The 20,379-nt window shown below is 36.0% G+C and overlaps 2 protein-coding genes across 2 annotated transcripts in view; both read left to right on the top strand.

Annotated features, from left to right (window-relative positions):
• LOC114224854 (A disintegrin and metallopeptidase domain 3-like) overlaps positions 1–17,643 on the top strand; it is a 165,222-nt gene extending 147,579 nt beyond the window's left edge. The window contains exons 20-21 of the mRNA XM_088021314.1: positions 4,387–4,517; positions 17,529–17,643. Coding sequence (XP_087877440.1) covers positions 4,387–4,517; positions 17,529–17,643 — 246 coding nt within the window. The remainder of the gene's footprint in view (positions 1–4,386; positions 4,518–17,528) is intronic.
• A 261-nt stretch (positions 17,644–17,904) lies between these two features.
• ADAM18 (ADAM metallopeptidase domain 18) overlaps positions 17,905–20,379 on the top strand; it is a 175,822-nt gene continuing 173,347 nt past the window's right edge. Inside the window, exons 1-2 of the mRNA XM_088021313.1 lie at positions 17,905–17,959; positions 18,543–18,619. Coding sequence (XP_087877439.1) covers positions 17,905–17,959; positions 18,543–18,619 — 132 coding nt within the window. The remainder of the gene's footprint in view (positions 17,960–18,542; positions 18,620–20,379) is intronic.

The following is a 20,379-nucleotide window of genomic DNA, read 5'->3' as shown; positions in this document are numbered from 1 at the left end:
TCACACTATGAGATTTCATTTGTATGATCAGTTTCAATATCACCATTACAGTCCAGAGTTCTCTTTCTTTTTTTTTTGCATTTATCTGATTAAAAATTGTAAAATGTCTTTCTCCATCGATATTCTTTGCTTTATCATTATGGGTAGTAAAATAAAATTTCTGAATTCTCAGTCATGGTCAATAGAAGCTAAAATAAAAAGACAAAAGTTGATTCCGGGGCTCTTTTGTACCTTCTTGAAAATTAATACATTATTTTGGGTAACCACAAAGGAAAACCAAAAATTTTTCAGTGAAATAAAATAGGGAGCCAAGAAACAAACCAATATGGTTGCCATGATCATTCAATGAGAGAAAGAATTGTCTTTTCAACAAATGGTATTGGGATAATAGGATATCAACATGCAAAAGCATGAGGTTGGACCCTTATATCATATACAAAAATTAACTTCAAATGGATCAAAGATTTAAATCTAAGAGCTACAACTATAAAATTTTTAGAAGAAAACATAGGAAGTTTTTATTACATTGAATTTGGCAATGATTTCTTGGATATGACACCAAAGCACAGGCAACAGAGGAAAAAAATAGATAAATTGGAATTCATCATAATTAGTAACTGTTGTTCATCAAAAGACACTATCAACAAAAATATAACCCAATGTTTGTAAATATTATATCTGAGGAAGGATTAATATCCAGAATATGTAAAGAATTGTTACAACTCAACACCAAAGAAACAGCCTAATTAAAAAATGGGCAAAGGACTTTAATAGACATTTCTCCAATGAAGATACACAGATGACCAATAAACACATGAAAAGATGTTCAACATCATTAATTGTTAAGAAATTGCAAGTCAGAACTATGAGATTCCAATTCATACCTATTAGGATATGGCTATTATGAAAAAATTCAAAAATATCAAGTGCTGATAAGGATGTGGAGAAATTGTAACCCTAGTGCATTGCTAGTGGGAATGTAAAATGATGCAACCTCTTTGGAAAATAGTATGGTGGTTCCTTATGAAACCACTAGGGCGCCTGGGTGTCTCAGTTGGTTAAGCGACTGCCTTTGGCTCAGGTCGTAATCCTGGAGTCCTGGGATCGAGTCCCGCATCGGGCTCCCTGCTCAGCGGGGGGTCTGCTTCTCCCTCTGACCCTCTTCCCTCTCGTGTTCTCTATCTCTCATTCTCTCTCTCTCTCTCAAATAAATAAATAAAATCTTCAAAATATATATATATATATATATATATATATATATATATATATATAATTACCATATCCTGAAATTCCACATCTAAGTATATACTCAGTAGTATTGGAAGCATGGATTTAAACAGGTATTTGTACACCCATGCTTGTAACAGCATTATTTACAATAGCTAAAAAGTACAAACATTCAAATGTCCATCAACAGATAAATGAAGAAACAAAATGTGGTATATACATATAATGGACTGTTATTCAGCTTTAAAAAGGAATGAAATTTTGACACATGCTACAACATGGATGGAATGTAAAGACCTTATACTAATTAAAATAAGGCAGCCACAACAGAACAAATATTGGATAATTCTGCTTTTATGAGGTACTTAGAATAGTAAAATTTATGAAAAAAAATAGAAGGGTAGTTGTCAGAGTTTGGGTGGGGATTGGAAATGGTAAATTAACATTTAAGGAGTTCAATTTGGGGGGTAAAAAAATTCTGGTGTCTGATCATGGTAATGATGTGCACTTAAAAGTGTTGAAAATGATAAACTTTACCTATTGTGTATTTTACCACAATAAAAAATTGAATTAGGAAAAAAATCCCTTTATGATATTACTGAAAATAACATAATATTTATAAATAATTTTGTGAAGGATGTGTAAGATAAACATGGAAAACTAAAAATACAGTATTGACTGAAAGAACCATGTCATGCTCATGTAGTAGAAGTCTCAATATTGTTAATTACAGAAGTACTTCCCAAATAGATCTACAAATTCAACACAATTCTTAACAAACCCAAGCAGTATTTTTTTTACAGAAATTGACAAGCCAATCCTAAAAGTCATAGAGAAATTCAAGGTACATGGAACGATAAAAACAATCTTGAAAACAGTTTCCAAGAAACCTTAAAACTGGGAACATGCTTCTTAATTCTAAAACATAATACAAAGGTAAAATAATCAAGATGGTGTAGTACTGTCTTAAGGATAAGGATAAACATCAGTTCAATGGAATAGAATAGAGTCCAGAAATAAAACTTCATGCTTATAGCCATGGATTTTTGACAAGGATACCAAGGCAATTCAATGGGAGGAAAGAATGGTCTTTTCAACAAATGGGATAAATAGATAACCACATGCAAAAGAAAGAAGTTAGATTGCTACATCACAACATTCATAAAAAATTAGCAGAAAATGGATCATAGATCTAAATGTAAGAGTTAAACTTATAAAACACAACACACATAACTAAATTTTTGGGACCTTGGCATAGGCTATGTTTTAGAAAACACTAAAGCATAAGTGAAGAAAGAAACAATAGATTGATTGAACTTCATTGAAATTAAGAACTGCTGCAGAGCAAATGATACGACTAAGAAGACAAACTACTGAATGAGAGAAAATATTTGAAAATCATATATCACATATGGAAAAATATGTAAGCAATACTTACCAGTTCATAATAAAAAAAGACTACTCAATTAAAAATGGGAAGATATTTAAATATATACATCTCCATAAAAAATGCAAAAATGGCCAATAAGCCTATGAAAAGATGTTGAACATCTTGGGAAAATGCAGGTCAAAAACAATGAGATACTGCTTCACATTCTTTAAAATAATCATAATAAAAAGTACAAGCAACATGTGTTAGTGAGGATGTCGATAAATTGGGATCTCCTTGAGGCCCTTTGTTCAGCACTACTCCAACTCTGGTCTCTCCTTTCCACTCTCAACCCAGTAAGAGCTGCTGCTGAATTAGCCTTAGGTTGTCTCATTGTGTGTGTTTATATACACTTCCCTTTCCCTTCAGTGGTGCACCCTGAAGATTCTAGCCATTACAACCATTGTGAACACTTTCCTCTGCCTCCTTAACTCAGTGGGAATTCTGTACTTTCCCTAGGACTCCCAATTCTCTGTGCTGAGATCAGTAAATTGTGATGGGTAATATTGGATTTTTATATAATCGATATCATGTTTCTTTCCAATAAAAAAAGCTTTGCATTTTTTATTGCTTTCTAGAAACTATTTCTTTCATGTATTTTGTCCTATTATATATTTTATTATGAGAGCTAGTTAAGCACTATTTAATAAAAAATATATTGCCCAATTAATCCAATAATGATTAGGTCCAATTTCTTTAATCAGCCTTTGGAGTAATTAAGCACATGAGAAAGAAGCTTCACTTCCAATATGATATAATTTTTAGTTAAGGTGAATTGATGGAGAGTTGACATTTCCTGATGGATGAGGCAGGAAAGGACAACTTTAAAAGTATTGAGTTCTACCATAGCCTAAACCCACTATATATTTGCTTAATTTTAATATTTTGCATATATTTGTCAATTTATTTCCTATAATACATGTAACATCCTGAGTCACTTTCTTTTAGGTAAATCACTTTTTATCAATATATAATTGGATTCTGTCTATGTTTTAAAGTTACAGAATTTTTGTCTTTTTTTGGGAGATACTAAATTCATTTGCATTTAGTATCATCATAATTGTTTTGGTGGTAATTCTGATAGCTTAATTTAGGGTTTTATGTATTTAGTTGTCTGGTTTATTTGGTTTAATTGGAACAATGTTTTATAGTTTTTTCTAATTTTCTGTAATGTCTTTATAACACCTAGAGGAATATTTATTTTTCTAATTAATATAGTCAAAATTAGAATACTATCAACTTATACGGATAATATGGAAATTTAACCTAGTTTACAAACATTGTTTTTAAAAGTAGTCATCAGTTATGTCAGTAATTTTTTATTAAATTAGTTTTAAAACACTTCTTTTTGCTTTACTTTTTTTAATGGAAGAAATATTAGATAAGAATATCCATTTAATGTATTCTACATAGCTCATAGAAGGGAATGTAATAGAATAAATATATTTAATAAAGCACATAACAAAGATTAAATATACATATAAAAGATTAAAAATAAATGTATGTCAGTGATATAGATATACATACATACATACAATTGACTTTGGGGAATAGTCACAGAATACAGGAAAATGCTTTTAAATTTGTTTATTTCTTCTCTTACTGTATTATCTGAATCCCTAACTTTTATATTTCAAATTGCTAATATGCTTTGATTATAATTCTTGAAAAAGTTAAAAGGTACTCTCATGTTTTCAGCTCAAGAGAAGTACCTGCCTATAAAACGACAGCCTCCTTCTCAAAAAAATAGCCTCTTGTTTGGTTTCTACATTTTTCTACCTCTCCTTGTTTTAACCGCTATCATTGCTTTTAAATGCAATAAAATAAGACTTGGGAACCATGAGGGAACAGCAACTGGAGGGTAAGTAAGCTTATTATTATTTATATTTAATATTAAAATGCATTATAGGAAGATTTCAAATGTAATTCAGAATGTTGCAAGTAAGGATTCTTGGATGGAGTGTGTTAATATTTAGAAATATTGAGTCTTAGTATATACCAAATTGTTTCTAAATTTCAATCAGTTAGGTATCCTTTATGTTCTTATAGGTCAGAAACAACTGAAGATACTTAGTAAATTCATAGGACCTTTCAAACAGAAAGCCATGTTGGCTATAATTGCTGCAGGAGCAATTGTTACTTCTCAAGGAACCCCACTTTCCTTCCATTGACATTCAGTTGTGCCAAGGAGATTAGTAAAGATAGAGAAGCAAATTTTGTGAATAGAATATGTAGAAGGTGAAGAAAATATAAAAAGAAAATAAGATACAAAAGAAAGAACACAGAACACAGACAATTTTACACTTAATATTGTTCATGTGTTTCTAAAATTAGAAGTAAGGTACTTGTACAGCTATTTTTATTTTTTGGTAGAGCAGAGCTTGATTAGGTTTTTTATTTTAATTAAATATAATTTACATATGACATGATATTAGTTTCAGGTGTACAACATAATGATTCAATATTTTTTATATATTACAAAATAAGCACCATACATAGTTACAAATATTTTTTTTCTTCTGATGCTGACTTTTAAGATCTACTCTCTTAGCAAGTTTCAAATATGCAATACTATATTATTAGCTATGTTATCATGCTGTATATTATATACCCATGACTTATTTATTTTATAACAGGGAGTTTGTAGCTTTTGACCCCCTTCACTCATTTTGCCCACTCTGTACCCTCATCTCTGGCAACCACCAGTCTGTTCTCTGTATTTATCAGTTTGTTTGTTTAGTTTTAGATTTCACATATAAGCGAGAATATATGGTAGTTGTCTTTCTGTGTTTGAATTATTTCACTTAAACACAGCTGTTTTCTTTGCCATAACAGCAATACAAACCATAATTTTGCTTAGTGAATATTTAGGAAAATGAGAATGCAGAAGTAAAGATAAATAAGTGGATCTTGTTCCATGCTAAAGGAAAATGTCTGTTTCTTACTTGTGTAGATGGAGATAAAATAATATAAAATTTCCATCAACATCTCTATTTTTCAAGTTAGTTTATTTCTCAACAAGTTAGTAGCAACCAATTAAAGTCAGCATAGTTTGTACAGACATTTAAATAATCATTATAATTTATTTAATTGAATGATGTCTGGCATAAGTCTTCCACTGCTCTTACTTAAGACATCCTGGAAAAATCTGAATAGTTGCTAGAAACAAACCTGACTTTTGGAAGAAATGTTATACTAAGGGATCACTGATCCTAAATAACAAAATCTAGTCACAACAGCCTAAGTTTTGGATCAACAATAAGTGGTTTTAGGGCCACAAGAGTAAGTAATTACGTAGAGCTGAATTCCAAAGCGATGGTAATGAATTAGATATTCAGGAAATAGGTATTCTTTCCATCACCGAAGGGCTTTATGAATGAAATCATCTCTTCTTAACTATCAATTCTCTCCAAAATGACTGCTCTGCTTGCACATAGTCCAGCATACCTATATCAATCCTTTCTAGATTCATTATCAAATAAAATGCAAATAATCTGTCCAAAGCCAATGCTTCTTAGTTCACATTTTCAAGAGATACAAGAGGGAGGAGTAGGAGACCTAAACTTTGTCTGGTCCCAGGAATTCAGTAGACAGGGATCAAACCATTCTGAACACCTATGAACTCAACAGGAGATTGAAGAAAAGAATAGCAGCAACTCTCTGAACAGAAAAGTGACCACTTTCTGGAAGCAGTGACCCAACAAGTGGCAGATCTGGGGAGACTCCCCTTCCTCCCCCGGGGAGGAGTGGCACAGGAGCACACCGCAGGGACTGGCTGGGTTTGGAGACTCCACACAGGGTCGCATGCCAGAGATAGAAATGCTCGGTCACAGGCCAGGTGAGCACGGAGTGCGGCTGGAGACCAGGGAGAGAGGAGTGATTGACTGCTTTTCTCTGGGGTCTCACTGAGGAGTGGAGCCCCAAGTTCTCGGCTCTGCTGGGGGGGAAATTGGGAGGCCACCATTTTCACTCTAGTCCTCCAAAGCTGTACAGAAAGCTTGCAGGGAACAAAAGCTCCCAAGAGCAAACCCGAGCAGATTATTTAGCCTGGACCCGGCAAGGGCAGGGCAATTCTGCCTCCAGCAAAGACATTTGGGAACCACGGCAACAGGCCCCTCCCCCAGAAGATCAGCAAGAACAGCCAGCCAAGATCAAGTTTACCATCAATGAGAATGGCAGAACTCCAGCGCTAGGGGAGTACAGCACATAGAATTCATGGCTTTTTTCCCATGATTCTTTAGTCTTTCAAACTTAAGTTTTTTTAACTTTCTTTTTCTTTTTTTTTTTGAATTTTTCTTTTTCCCTTTCTCAACCAACATCTTATCAATCTTTTTTAAAAAATCTTTTTTATTTTTCATTTTTAGAGTCATATTCCTTCAGAGTAGTTAACCTTATTTTTGGTATATATTAAAGTTGTTCTCTCTTTAAAATTTTGGGACACAGTTTCTTCTAACAGACCAAAATATACCCTAAATCTCCAGTGTATGGCTTTCTTCTAGTCATCTGCCTGATAACATACTCCCCTGTTTTTTAAAATACCCTTCTTTCTTTATTCAAACAACTTCTTATCAATTCCTTTTATAAAATTTTATAATTTTCATCTCTACAGTCATATTCCATCCCTTCATCGTATTTACCCTTATTTTTGTATATAAATAAGTCTTTTTTTCTTTAAAATCTTGGGAGTTAATTTCTTCTAAAAGACAAAAATACGTCCAAAATCTAGGGTGTGGCACTGATCTATGCACCAGACTGATCATATTTGATCATGTTCTGTTTTTTTCTTTTTCTTTTTTTTAGTCTTTCTTTTTCTTTTTTCTTTCTTTCCCTTTCTTTTCCCCCCGTTTCAGATCTCTTCTGATTTGTTTAGTGTCTGTTTTTCTGGGGTTGTTGTTACCTTGTTAGCATTTTGTTCTCACATTCATCTATTTTCCTCTGGACAAAATGAAAAGATGGAAAAACTCACCTCAAAAAAAAGAAGAGGCAATACTGACTGCCAGGGACCTAATCAATATGGACATTAGTAAGATGTGGAACTAGAGTTCAGAATGATGATTTTAAAGATACTAGCTGGGCTTGAAAAAAGCATAGAAGATATTAGAGAAACCCTTTCTGGAGAAATAAAAGAACTAAAATCTAACCAAGTCAAAATCAAAAAGGCTATTAATGAGGTGCAATAAAAAATCGAGGCTCTAACTGCTAGGATAAGTGAGGCAGAAGAGAGGATTAGTGATATAGATACCAAATGATGGGAAATAAAGAAGCTGAAAAAAAGAGAGATAAACAACTACTGGATCACGAGTGCAGAATTTGAGAGATAAGTGGTATCATAAGATGAAACAGTATTAGAATAATTGGGATCCCGGAAGAAGAAGAAATAGAGGGGCAGAAGATATATTGGAGCAAATTATAGCAGAGAACTTCCTTAATTTGAGGAAGGAAACAGGCATCAAAATCCAGGAGGCACAGAGAACCCCTCTCAAATAAAAAAAAAAATAGGTCAACACCCTGACATCTAATAGTAAAACTTACGAGTCTCAGAGACAATGAGAAAATCCCAAAACCAGCTCAGAAGAAATCTGTGGCTTACAATGGTAGAAACATTAGATTGGCAACAGACCTATCCACAGAGACCTGGCAGGCCAGAAAGAACTGGCATGATATATTAAGAGCAGTAAATGAGAAAAATATGCAGCCAAGAATACTATATCCAGCTAGGCTGTCATCGAAAATAGAAGGAGACATAAAAAGCTTCCAGGACACACAAAAACTAAAGGAATTTGCAAACACAAAACCAGCCCTACAAGAAATATTGAAATTGGTCCTCTAAGCAAAGAGAAAGCCTAAAAGTAACATAGACCAGGACGGAGCGTAGACAATATACAGTAAGAGTCACCTTACAGGCAATACACTGGCACTAAATTCATATCTTTCAATAGTTACCTTGAATGTAAATGGGCTACATGCGCCAATCAAAAGACACAGGTTATCAGATTGGATAAAGAAATAAGACGAAGAAGACCCGTGAATACGCTGTCTGCAAGAGACTCATTTTACACCCAAAGACACCCCAGCTTGAAAGTGAGGGGGTGGAAAACCATTTACCATGCTAATGGACACCAAAAGAAAGCTGGGGTAGCAATCCTTATATCAGACAAATTAGATTTTAAAGCAAAGACTATAATAAGAGATGAGGAAGGACACTATATCCTACTAAAAGGGTCTATCCCAAAAAGAAGATCTAACAATTGTAAATATCTATGTCCCTAACATGGGAGCACCCAATTATATAAGCCAGTTAACAACAAAAGCAAAGAAACACATCAACAAAAATACAACAATAGTGGGGGACTTTAACACCCCCTTCACTGAAATGGACAGATCATCTAGGCAAAAGATCAACAAGGAAATGAAGACTTGAAATGACATACCGGACCACAAGGACTTCACAGATATATTCAGAACATCCATCCCAAAGCAACGGAATACAAAGTCTTCTCTAATGCCCATGGAATATTCTCCAGAATAGATCACATCCTAGGTCACAAATCAGGTCTCAACCAGTACCAAAAGATTGGGATCATTCCCTACATATGTTCAGAACACAATGCTTTGAAACTAGAACTCAGTCAAAAGAGGAAAGTCAGAAAGAACTCAAATACATGCAGGCTAAAGAGCATCCTACTACAGAACGAATGGGTGAACCAGGAAATTAAAGAAGAATTAAAAAAATTCATGGAAACCAATGAAAAGGAAAACACAACTGTTCAAAATCTTTGGGATGCAGCAAAGTGAGTCCTAAGAGGAAAGTATATAGCAATACAAGCCTTTCTCAAGAAACAAGAAAGATCTCAAATACACAACCTAACCCTACACCTAAAGGAGCTGGAGAAAGAACAGCAAATAAAGCCTAAACCCAGCAGGAGAAGAGAAATAATAAAGATCAGAGCAGAAATCAATGACATAGAAACCAAAAGAACAGTAGAATGGGTCAACGAGACTAGGAGCTGGTTTTTGAAAAAATTAACAAGACTGATAAATCCTTGGCCAGATTTATCAAAAAGAAAAGAGAAATGACCCAAATAACTAAAATCATGAATGAAAGAGGAGAGATCACATCAACACCAAAGTAATACAAACAATTATAAGAACATAATTATGAGCAACTATATACTAGCAAATTAGATAATCTGGAAGAAATAGATGCATTCCTAGAGATGTATCAACTGCCAAAACTGAAGCAGGAAGAAATATAGAAAACCTGACCAGACCTATAATAACCATTAAGGATATTGAAGCAGTCATCAAAACTCTCCCAAAAAACAAAAGTCCAGGGCTGATGGCTTTTCAGGGGAATTCTACCAAACATTTAAAGAAGAATTAATACCTATTCTTCTGAAACTGTTCCAAAAAATAGAAATGGAAGGAAAACTCCCAAACTCATTTTATGAGGCCACAATTACCTTGATCCCCAAACCAGACAAAGACCGCATCAAAAAGGAGAATTACAGACCAATATCCTTGATGAACATAGATGCAAAAATTCTCACCAAAATACTAGCCAATAGGATCCAACAGTATATTAAAAGGATTATTCACACGACCAAGTGGGATTTATCCCTGGGCTGCAAGGTTGGTTCAACATCCACAAATCAATCAATGTGATACAATACATGAATAAAAGAAAGAACAAGAACCATATGATCCTCTCAATAGATGCAGAAAAAGTATTTGACAAAGTGCAGCATCCTTTCTGGATCAAAACACTTCAGAGTATAGGGATAGAAGGTACATACCTCAATATCATAAAAGCCATCTATGAAAAACCCACAGCGAATATCATTCTCAATGGGGAAAAACTGAGAGCTTTCCCCTAAGGTCAGGAACATGACAGGGATGTCCACTATCACCACTGCTATTCAACACAGTATTAGAAGTCCTAGCCACAATAATCAGACAACAAAAAGAAATAAAAGGCATCCAAATCGACAAATAAGAAGTCAAATTCTCACTCTTTGCAGATGATATGTTATTTTATATGGAAAACCCAAAGGACTCCACCCTAAAACTGCTAGAACTCATACAAGAATTTAGTAAAGTGGCAGGATAGAAAATCAATGCACAGAAATCAGTGGCATTCCTATACAGCAACAAGAAGACAGAAGAAAGAGAAATTAAGGAGTCGATTCCATTTACAATTGCACCCAAAACCATAAGATACCTTGGAATACATTCCACCAAAGAGGCAAAGAATCTGTACTCAGAAAACTATAAAATACTCATGAAAGAAATTGAGGAAGACACAAAGAAATGGAAAAACGTTCCATGCTCATGGATTGGAAGGACAAATATTGTGAAGATGTCAAAACTACCTAGAGCAATCTACACATTCAATGCAATCCCCATCAAAATACCATCTACTTTTTTCAAAGAAATGGAACAAATAGTCCTAAAATTTGTATGGAACCAGAAAAGACCCTGAATAGCCAGAGGAATGTTGAAAAAGAAAAGCAAACTGGTGGCGTCGCAAATCTGGACTTCAAGCTCTATTACAAAGCTGTAATCATCAAGACAGTATGGTACTGGCACAAAAACAGACACATAGATCAATGGAACAGAATTGAGAGCCCAGAAATGGACCCTCAACTCTATAGTCAACTAATCTTCGACAAAGCAGGAAAGAATGTCCAATGGCAAAAAGACAGTCTCTTCAACAAATGCTGTTGGGAAAATTGGACAGCCACATGCAGAAGAATGAAACTGGACCGTTTCCTTACACCACACACAAAAATAGACTCAAAATGGTTGAAAGACCTCAATGTGAGACAGGAGTCCATCAACATCCTAAATGAGAACACAAGCAGCAACCTCTTCGACCTCAGCTGCAGCAACTTTTTCCTAGAACCATCGCCAAAGGCAAGGGAAGCAAGGGCAAAAATGAACTATTGGAACTTCATCAAGACAAGAAGCTTTTGCACAGCAAAAGAAAAACAGTCAACAAAACCAAAAGACAGCCAACAGAATGGGAGAAGATATTTGCAAATGACATATCAGATAAAGGGCTAGTATCCAAAATTTATAAAGAACTTCTTAAACACCACCCAAAGAACAAATGATCCAATCAAGAAATGGGCAGAAGACATGAACATTTTTCCAAAGACATCCAAATGGCCAACAGATATATCAAAAAGTGCACAGCATCACTCGGCATCAGGGAAATCCAAATCAAAACCTCAATGAGATATCACCTCCCACCAGTCAGAATGGCTAAAATCAACAACTCAGGAAACGATAAATGTTGACAGGGATGCAGAAAGCGGAACCCTCCTACATTTTTGGTGGGGATGCAAGCTGGTGCAGCCACTCCAGAAAACAGTATGGACGTTCCTCAAAAAGTTGAAAATAGAACTACCATATGATCCAGGGATTGCACTACTGGGTATTTACCCCAAAGATAGAAATGTAAGGATCCGAAGGGGTACGTGCACCCTGATGTTTATAGCAGCAATGTCCACCATAGCAAAACTATGGAAGGAACCAAGATGTCCATCGACAGATGCATGGATAAAGGAGGGGTGGTATACATATACAATAGAATATTATGCAGCCATCAAAAGGAATGAAATCTTGCCATTTGCAACAACGTGGATGGACCTGAGGGTATTATGTTGAGCAAAATAAGTCATTCAGAGAAAGACATGTATCATATGACCTCACTGATATGAAGAATTCTTAATCTCAGGATATAAACTGAGGGTTGCTGGAGTGGTGGGGGGTGGGAGGGATGGCGTGGCTGGGTGATAGACATTGGGTAGGGTATCTGCTATGGTGAGCGCTGTGAATTGTGTAAGATTGTTGAATCACATACCCGTACCTCTGAAACAAGTAATATATTAAATGTTAAAAAAAGAAGAAGATAGCAGGAAGGGATAAATGAAGGGGGGAAATTGTAGGGGGAGACAAACCATGAGAGACTATGGACTCTGAGCAACAAAGTGAGGGTTCTAGAGGGGAGGGGGGTCGGGGGATGGGTTACCCTGGTGAGGGGTATTAAAGAGGGCACATACTGAAATGAGCACTGGGTGTTATACGCAAACAATGAATCATGGAACGCTACATCTTAAACTATGATGTAATGTACGGTGATTAACATAACATAATATTAAAAAAAAGAAAAAAAAGAGATACAAGAAGATAGCTGTGTAAATGTATCTAAATTCAGCCAGTGTTCTGTCTGGATTTATAGTTCCGAGTTAGGTGTTCAAACCTGATCTGATCATCTGTGGCTAAGGAATTGTTGCCATGTAGTAGGAACCTGAAACAATGACACTCTTCTTCAACAGGAATTGAGTATGTATAGGAGCCGAAGGAAAACAAAAATGGAGGTATATAAATTCCACAACATGTAATAATGTAGCTGAAAGATTAGAGAAGTCATTAGGGACCTCAAGAAAGTGAAATAGTTATTTACATGGTTATTTGATAGAATAATAAAATTGGAAATATGATAATTTAAGAATTTGAAGATTTGCCTGTAAATTATCTTCTTAACTTTGGAGAAGTTTTATCAACTATATTAATATTTCCTCTTCCATGTAGACAAAATAGGGAAAAGTACTAGATGGATTTAAGTTTGAAATTTAAAATGCTTCACATTGTTAAAACCTAGAGTAACATTAGAAAAAGACCAACTGCTAGAATATATGATCGCTGATTGGGCTTAGGAAGCAAAGTAGATAGCGGTACATGGGAATCGAGTAAATAGTACAAGTCTAGTTTTTCTACTTTTCTTGATTTTGTTTAAGAATACATGTTCCCTAACCCTAAAAGTAATGCTATTTCTTTTATACAGATTTATATCAGAAGACAGCAATAGTAACAGCACCATGTCATAGAGTTAAAGGTGAATTGAAGGAGTCAAATTATTTAAAATGATGTAATTCATGAAAGTTTTTTTTTAAAAATTTTAATAATACTTCACTATAAGGAAGCTATTATTCCACATTTCATCATACTAATTCTTATTTATCAATATCATATACTAAAACAAAGACTAAAAACATTTGATAATTTTTATATTAATTTAGAAATGTTAATATTAACTAATATTAGCTAGATATTTATTAAGCAACATTTTTGTAATGAAAAATTACATTGAAGAGAATTTAAATATGTTCTTAAAATATTTATGAGCAATTATTCATCCTGCTCCCACACTTGAGGTTCCTATTAGTAGATTTACACAGATTGATTCCTGATATTTACATTTCTTCCTCACTAAGACTCCATAGTTATTGTTACTCTCATACTAAAGTGAGAAAACAGACATAAAGAATTTAAATAATTCCCTGTGTGTACAGAATTTTAGTAAGTTTTGAGCTGGAGTTTCATTTGAGACAATCAGACTCCAGGGTTTAACTCTTAAAAACTCTCCAACTTTGGCACCTAGCCTGATATATCTGGTGATGGGAAATGGAATTTACATGTATTGAGGATCTACTAGATGCCAGGCAAAACGATAAATTCACTGTCCCTCCAGGGTGGAAAGAAAATTCTTTGTTATAAGGTGGGATAAAGTTGGCATCTGTATATATTCAATATACATATCTATATATTGTATATATATATATCTGAATATAACTGTATATATTCAAATTTATAAGACATATATATAAGGAAATCATAATATTTGACATATTAGGCTTATCACTGGGAGTAGATGTAAAAATTCAACCATGAGTGAAATCAAGAGTTCATCCAATTACTAATTTGCCATTCTTCCATACTTTACTTTGATGGAGAGTTAAGTCAATGGATCTCTGTTTCCCATCTGCCACCAAAGAAAACATTTATAACTACTTGCCTCCACGTAAAATGGTCTTATTTCTCAGTAGGGGTAAATGGGAGAGTTGGTGGTGGGGAAGGAGCTGGATAGAGGTTTTGAATATGATTGAATGAGTGAGCCCTATTCAGCAAGGGATATGTAAGCAAGGAGCTGGAGGAGGTGCAAGTATTTACCCAGTTTAGATGTTTGAAAGTAGGTACTTGACTTCCCAGGGTCAACTCACAGGAGGCTTTTATTTAAATGTAAGGGATACAGTGCAGCAAAGAGAGTGCAGGCAAGCAATGGGCACCACAGAGACACCTCATGCACAAGGCCTCAAGGTTCCTTATTTTAAATTTTAAACAGCCCATTACAAATCCCACTGCCATTGTCTGGGCAAAAAGTGAAACCAGGCATCCAGGCTTTCCCAGAGATAAAGATAGAGTCTTTCCATTCCAGCTGTAAATCAACTCTTTCCCTGACACAGGGGTAGAGCTGTCAGAGGTATCCATGCATCTATCTGGGCAGGAGTGTTCCAAGCACATGAATGATCCAATGAAAAAATAAGTCAGGAATGTTTGATGAATAAAAAGGATGTCCGTTTAGCTGGAGCAGAGTTAGCAAGAGGGCTGTGGTAGTGAGTAGGTCAGACAGTAAAACTCCTGGAGGCTGTAGGAAGTCTTGGGGGGCATCTGTGTTTTATTCTCACTGAAAGGGGGTAATCACTGGAGAATTAAAGTTTCAAGCACATGACTTCCACTTTAAAAGGCTGGTTTGTTAAAAAAAATAAATAAAATAAAGGCTGGTTTGTTGATTTAGTCTGTATGATGGCAAGAGTAGAAGTGGGGAAATTACTGCAGTAATCCAGGAGGGAAGGGACGGTGCCTCTGACCAGGAATAGTAAAGATGGTTTTCGGAATAAATTCTGAATGTGACCAACAGAATGAATTGACAGCTTGAATAGACAAATTAATAGTTATTATTTATTTCTTCACATATTTTTATTGTTCTTTTCCTCTGTTTCCGTGCTGGTGATTTTCTTTTATCCACGTGAATTGTTGAAACTATGTAAATGAAATGCATGTGAATACCACTTTATAATATTTCCCTTTACTGGGGCTGTCACAGACAATTCAGGAAAAAGAAAGCTGGGTTTAATAATTTCATGGAATACAGGCATAGACTGTGACACTCTAAGCAGCGTTCTATATACTAATTACTTGTTACATCTGTAGTTGCATAGCAAAATTAGATAGCTTTTATTAACAACTAAAATTTATCATTTCTTCTTTCTATATTTGTTTTACAACAGTGACTAAATGATGTCAAAAAGCCATAGGTTGGAGAAAGACTATTACCAAGACATTCACTGTTAACTGCCCTGCTCTGAGACTGAAAAAAAAAAATCTGCTAATCTCTCCTTTTGTTATGGCTTAAAGCTTTCAATTTCACAAACAAAAATAAATCCTGAGAGTGAAAATATGTAGGCTTGTGTCTATTGATTCTTCTACCTGCTGTGATCCTTTAGGTGGAAATGAAGAAAATTGCCTCTTTTGAACCAAGGAAGCTCTTACATCCCAACTTGTAAGCATTCCATTGTTCACTGCTGCTGCCCACCCTCAGATGCCCAGGGCCATGCTAACTTCTCCCTTCTCAGAAGACACCCACAGTCCACACCTTTCCAATAACTTATGGTTCCCTGCCTTATCCATTCCAGGCTTTGGGATGTTGAGAGGAAATGATGCTAGGTAAGGCCAGTCCCAGGACCCTCAGATAGTCACTAACATCATTCTGTCTTCAGGGAATTGCTTGAACTGAGTTCCTGGTCATAGATAACTGTTGTGTCTCCAGGTAATACTACCTTGGCCTCAGGTAAATTGAGATCTAGAGTATATCTTTGTCCTTTGGGGAACATTTCTGACACACACTTGGAGACTTTCTCCTTCGTCACTGGGCTGAGCTTTTCTGGGTAAGATTTTCTTCCTTCAGTGCCCTCCTTCCTATCTCCCTCTTACTGAGATGAGTGCACTTCTACCTACCTCAAAGCATTGATGGATAAAGGAACCACCACCCTAGCTGGAGTCTAATGAAAACCTACAGAGTCTCCATCATAAACAAAGATGCTCCTGGTTCAGGGGTGGGAGTACCTCACCACAGAGACCAAGAGATTCCTTTTCCAAATGTCCATCAACTGATAAATGGATAAACATTGTATGAATAATGACCTATGCACAATGAATATTGTTCAGCCATAAAAAGGAAAGAAACCCTGACATCTGACACAGTTCAGTGATTGTGTAGGGCTGGGTTGTTTAGGAGGGGGCTAAAGAGCTGGGGGTGAGGGGTGGTGATAGTACACATCAATATATGAAAAATCCTAAAATCATTCAATTGTACACTTTAGTGGGTGAATTGTGTGGTAAAAAAAATACATATCAGGATGATTCTACCATAACTTCCCCTCATCCTCATTGACACTAACTTATTTTAGTTCATTATGATCACTGGCATGCCTTATTTTAATAAGAATTTCTGAGGATCCCAGTGTACCACTAGCAGGTCCAAGTTTTAAGCCTGACTGGAGTTTATTGTTGCAACTGTTGACACAATTCATCCTTGCAATAAGCTGTACTGGGATAAAAGGAGGTATAGATGAGAGGTGGGTAGAAGTTGAGTTAGGTTTTGGACATGTATGGTTTAAGATTTCTCTTAGAACATTCAAAGACAGCTGCATGCTCTTGTCCACCTGGGACATATTTCCTATTTGCCTTGCTGCCCTTCCCACCTCTGTAGCTTCCCTGCTAGTGCTTAGAGTAACTGTTAACAAAACACCTAGGTTTCCTTTCCCTTTTTTCAACTGATTACAATCTAATACTGTAAGAATAGGCACACAGTTGAAGAAAAGTGTTTTGATTGCCTTCTCCAAGATCAAGTTCAATATTCTTGGTTTTTCCTTATTTGCACAGATAAGTCAGCAGGAGGACCATTTAGAAAATTTCTTGTAAGAGTGGTTAACATTCCTATTTCCCACTCTCTCCTCCATTACAGCAAATTAAAAAAAACATGCCAGAAAACCATGACATGGAGAATCGAAATTACCAAGAACTTCACCAGAAAAGCAAATCCCGCTCATTTGCCCCTTTGTCGCTATCGGAGGGTTTAACCAATGTAAACTTAGCCAGAACAAAGCAGTTGTGTGCAAAGTGATAAGCTTGTGTCTGGTGCTTCCTCTCCCTAGACCTGTGGAAGCCGCTGATCCACTCTGGAGCCCTCAGGGTGAGCCAGCGCGAGCTGAGAGCAAGCACAATGCTCACCCGCGGGGCCAGCGTGCAGGAGGGACTTCCCTGAGTACTTCCGCCCACGAGCCTCAGAGCTGCCCAACGGCCTTCAGCCTTGGCTGTGCTTGTAGCGCTCCCGCACAGCGATGTTCCTTCTCTTTGCACTGCTCTCTGAGTTTGGAGGGCTGCACGCCTGCCTGGGTAAGACCACTGGGGCCTCGACTTCCTTTCCCTTTTTGCCTCCAAGCAGGGACGGGCTCTTCCAGGAGAGCAATTTCCTTTTCTTTGGGACCCCTACTGCCCCTACTCCTGGATCCCCTGCTGATGCCTTCCTCTGCGTCTCCCCCATCCCCCAGGTCAGGGTAGGTGACTGAGGATGTTATCCAAGGCATCCACTTTCCGCATCAAGGGTTGAGAGGGTCTTAGCAGCTGAAATGCAGCCAGTCTTCCTGGGTCAACCCATCGAGGCCAGAGGTTCTAGAGGTGTGAGTACTGCCCTCAATTTATTCCTCAGGGTCCCAAGGCAACTGGCCCTGATGTGGTTTTGGACACAAACAAGAGGATCCTGTAGAACTGTAATGTCTAATTTTTATTTATTTGTTTGGCTCTTTGCCGTTTTCAATGTGCCACTGAAAATCTAGTGAAAGCTGTGCACCAAGGAGAGTGGGCACATCTATATAAGTTTACTGACATTTTGACACCCATCATGTACTCGGGATTAAGAACCCATGCTTGATTGTGATGACTGTTGCAGAAGAAAAAAAAATTTTTTTTCCTACTGCAGATTCTGAAGGAATATTATTGCATATTACAGTTCCATGGAAGATAAGGTCAAATGAGAGTGAAGATTCAGAGAAGCAGGTAAATGATCAAGAATATTTGTTTTATCATTTCAATTTTTAAGACTCTTTTTATTTACCTTTGTATTAAGTCAGATAATACTGATCTGTAGTCACTTCCAAAGCACAGTATTTTCCCTGTGCTGTTTTGTACATTCCAATCCTCCCTTTCCCACGCTTCTGCTAACTCCTGTGTCATTCTCACCTCTCCATCTCTTCTGACATACTTGCACACAACTTCCAGGAAATATTAAACTCTTTTCTGGAATCATACTGGTAGAAAAAAGAATCAAGATGAAATATGTATAACAGTGGCCCAGCCTGTAATTTATACAAATTTGTGAATGGCCACTAAGTGACAGAGAAAATAGTCTGGGGGAAAATTTTGACCCAGAAGCATCAGACTTCATAGAAGTAATGGCCAAAGAAAGAAAGAAGAAAAAAAAAAGAAAAAAGAAAAATGTCATATTTGCATGCTTATAGTGAAAAATATTATAATAGTAACTGTAAAAAGTAATTGAAAGAATGCTTACCTGCTATATAAAAAAGTGATTAAATTGAAGGCATCCACTTGATTATTTTCTTTGCTAAAATACTTCAAATTAATATAGTTATAATGTTTTGCATTGTAAACTGGAAGTCACAATACAGGGGTTTAGATTTCCATGTGATTAAAGTGCTATAGTCGATATATGGTAACAGAAAAATTTTCAGGTTGAAGAAACAATTTTTGAAAAGAGAGTAAGTAAAAAATTCATTAACTCTATTTTGACATGCAGAATTGGAACTTATCATGATTAAGTTCTACTACTGAACAATTATAATAAAAATAAAATGTATGTGAAAATGTATTTGAAAATCACATGAAATAATTTCCTTGAGAGTGGTATTCATATACTAATCTCATTTAATTCTCACATTAACCTTCTGAAGTAAGATATGTATTCATACATATATGAATTTAAAAAAAAAGATTAAAAATGTTAAGGCCATCAAACCTGTAAGTTTCAGAACATGGAATCTAATCTTTAATTTAAGACTCCAATTCCATTACAGCTAAACAGCTTTCTGTTGAAAAATTCTTTGCATGAAGTTTTTTTTTCTGATCTACTTCAGTTTGTACATTGTCATTGCATATAACTTCATTTTTAAATTTTTTTTAAAGATTTTATTTATTTATTTTAGAAAGAGAGAGAGAGTATGAACAGGGGAAGGGGCAGAGGAGAGGGAGAGAATCCCAAGCAGACTCTGCACTGAGGGAGGAGCTGGACAGGGGGGCTGGATCCCAGGATTCTGAGATCATGACCTGAGCTGAAATTAAAAGCCAGATGCTTAACTGACTGAGCCACCCAGGCGCCCCTGCATGATCGCTTTAAACTTCAAACTGTTCAGGTGCCTGGGTGGCTCAGTTGGTTAAGCAGCTGCCTTCCACACGGGTCATGATCCCAGGGTCCTGGGGTCGGGCTCTCTGCCCAGCGGAGAGCATGCTTCTCCCTTTGCCTCTCCCTGCTGCTGTGTCTACTTGTGATCTCTCTCTATTTTTCTGTCAGATAAATAAATAACATCTTTAAAAAAACCAAGCAAACAAAAGCCTTCAAACTGTTTGCTTCAAATGCCCTTCACAAAGCATATGGCGATATTGCAGGACATGAAATAGTTTTACACAATGTATTCAGTACTTGTCTACATTTTTTGTATTCTGTATATGGAATTCCATAAGCTGTTTTTCCCTGTGATAGAGTATACTAATGTTCTCCTTTGATTTCTGATAGTAGACCTCCT

Source organism: Eumetopias jubatus, unplaced genomic scaffold (assembly GCF_037043125.1).
Source record: "Eumetopias jubatus isolate StellerSeaLion01/CBP00866 unplaced genomic scaffold, mEumJub1_p1.0 scaffold_2, whole genome shotgun sequence".
Taxonomy (NCBI): Eukaryota; Metazoa; Chordata; class Mammalia; order Carnivora; family Otariidae; genus Eumetopias; species Eumetopias jubatus.
This window is presented reverse-complemented; position numbering and strand designations above follow the sequence as displayed.